Source organism: Anneissia japonica, unplaced genomic scaffold, assembly GCF_011630105.1.
Source record: "Anneissia japonica isolate Jap-2015-1 unplaced genomic scaffold, ASM1163010v1 scaffold80923_len1230_cov217, whole genome shotgun sequence".
NCBI classification, from domain to species: Eukaryota; Metazoa; Echinodermata; class Crinoidea; order Comatulida; family Comatulidae; genus Anneissia; species Anneissia japonica.
This window is the reverse complement of record NW_022693131.1, coordinates 1-1,230: the sequence shown is the minus strand read 5'-3', so window position 1 is coordinate 1,230 and position 1,230 is coordinate 1. Positions and strand designations below refer to the sequence as shown.

The 1,230-nt window shown below is 34.5% G+C and overlaps 1 protein-coding gene across 1 annotated transcript; it reads left to right on the top strand.

The window, feature by feature from the left end:
* The first annotated feature begins 6 nt into the window (after positions 1-6).
* On the top strand, positions 7-943 carry LOC117100670 (protein kinase C delta type-like). The gene is made up of 2 exons (XM_033240458.1): positions 7-159; positions 731-943. Exons 1-2 carry the CDS (start codon positions 85-87, stop codon positions 926-928), a joined length of 273 nt encoding a protein of 90 aa, XP_033096349.1. The 5' UTR covers positions 7-84; the 3' UTR covers positions 929-943.
* Positions 944-1,230: the final 287 nt, after the last annotated feature.

The following is a 1,230-nucleotide window of genomic DNA, read 5'->3' as shown; positions in this document are numbered from 1 at the left end:
CAACGCGGCATCATATACCGTGATTTAAAGTTGGACAACGTTCTGCTTGACAAGGATGGACACATTAAGATTGCTGACTTTGGCATGTGTAAGCAGAACATAGCAGGAGACAGCAAGGCAACTACATTCTGTGGTACTCCTGATTACATTGCACCGGAGGTATGGCTAGCGGAAAATTGTTGTATGCCTAGTGGATAGTTGTTTTGAAACATTTTTCTTATGTAGTTAATTTCTGTAAAGAAACTTTGCTTGGTTGTTAAGATACATGCGTTGCAATCCCAAAGTCTTGTGTTTCCATACAAATGTACATGCTTAAAAATAAAACCCTCCTTAAAGATGAATGAAGGTTGATTATGCATAACTGAATGCCTATACCGTTGAAAAATTAATGGCCATGCTGCATGCTTTTCTTTATTCATAATTATATTTTCAGTTTAGCTTTAGATGGTCTGGCACAGGAATTGCATTTTGTAATGAGGCCTTTGAAATTTGGATATGGAAAGCATCCAAGCATACCAAACTTCAGCTCCAAAATAAATAGTTGTTATATAATGTGCTCTATTTTCATTAGTGAAATTGTTTGACTGAAGCTTTATAAATAGTTATTATATAATGTGCTCTATTTCCATTGGTGAAATTGTTTGACTGAAGCTTTATAAATAGTTATTATATAATGTGCTCTATTTCCATTGATGAAATTGTTTGACTGAAGCTTTATATTAACTATTAGATTCTTCGTGGTCAAAAATATGGCTCGTCGGTGGATTGGTGGTCATTCGGGGTTCTGTTATATGAGATGTTGATTGGGCAGTCTCCATTCCATGGTGATGATGAGGACCAGTTGTTTGACTCAATTTTGCATGATGCACCATACTATCCCAAGTGGCTGGGTGATGATGCTCTCAAATGTATTAGTAAGGTAAGTTAACTCAATTTGTTTTCCTGAAACTGTCACACTGATTGTAAATTTCTCTCAAATCAGTCATGAAATAGAATTAATAATGGTGATTTTACGCCTTCATTCTTGGTGAGTCACAACTATATACATCTTGTATCTCTGCCTTGTGAATGCTGTACACGCAACAATTATGTTACTACAGCTTTGGGCAAAAAAGAAACACACAATTGTTTTATACTTATTTCTAAACTTCTATTATTTATGATGGCTAATGCACATCATAATCTCTACAATTAAAAAAAATAATAACTTTTACAGAATTACCTACTGTA

Coding starts and splice junctions, on each gene's coding strand:
- LOC117100670 (XM_033240458.1), top strand. CDS start 85: ATGTGTAAGCAGAACATAGCAGGAGACAGCAAGGCAACTACATTCTGT. Junction 160..730: donor CTGATTACATTGCACCGGAG/GTATGGCTAGCG, acceptor ATTAACTATTAG/ATTCTTCGTGGTCAAAAATA.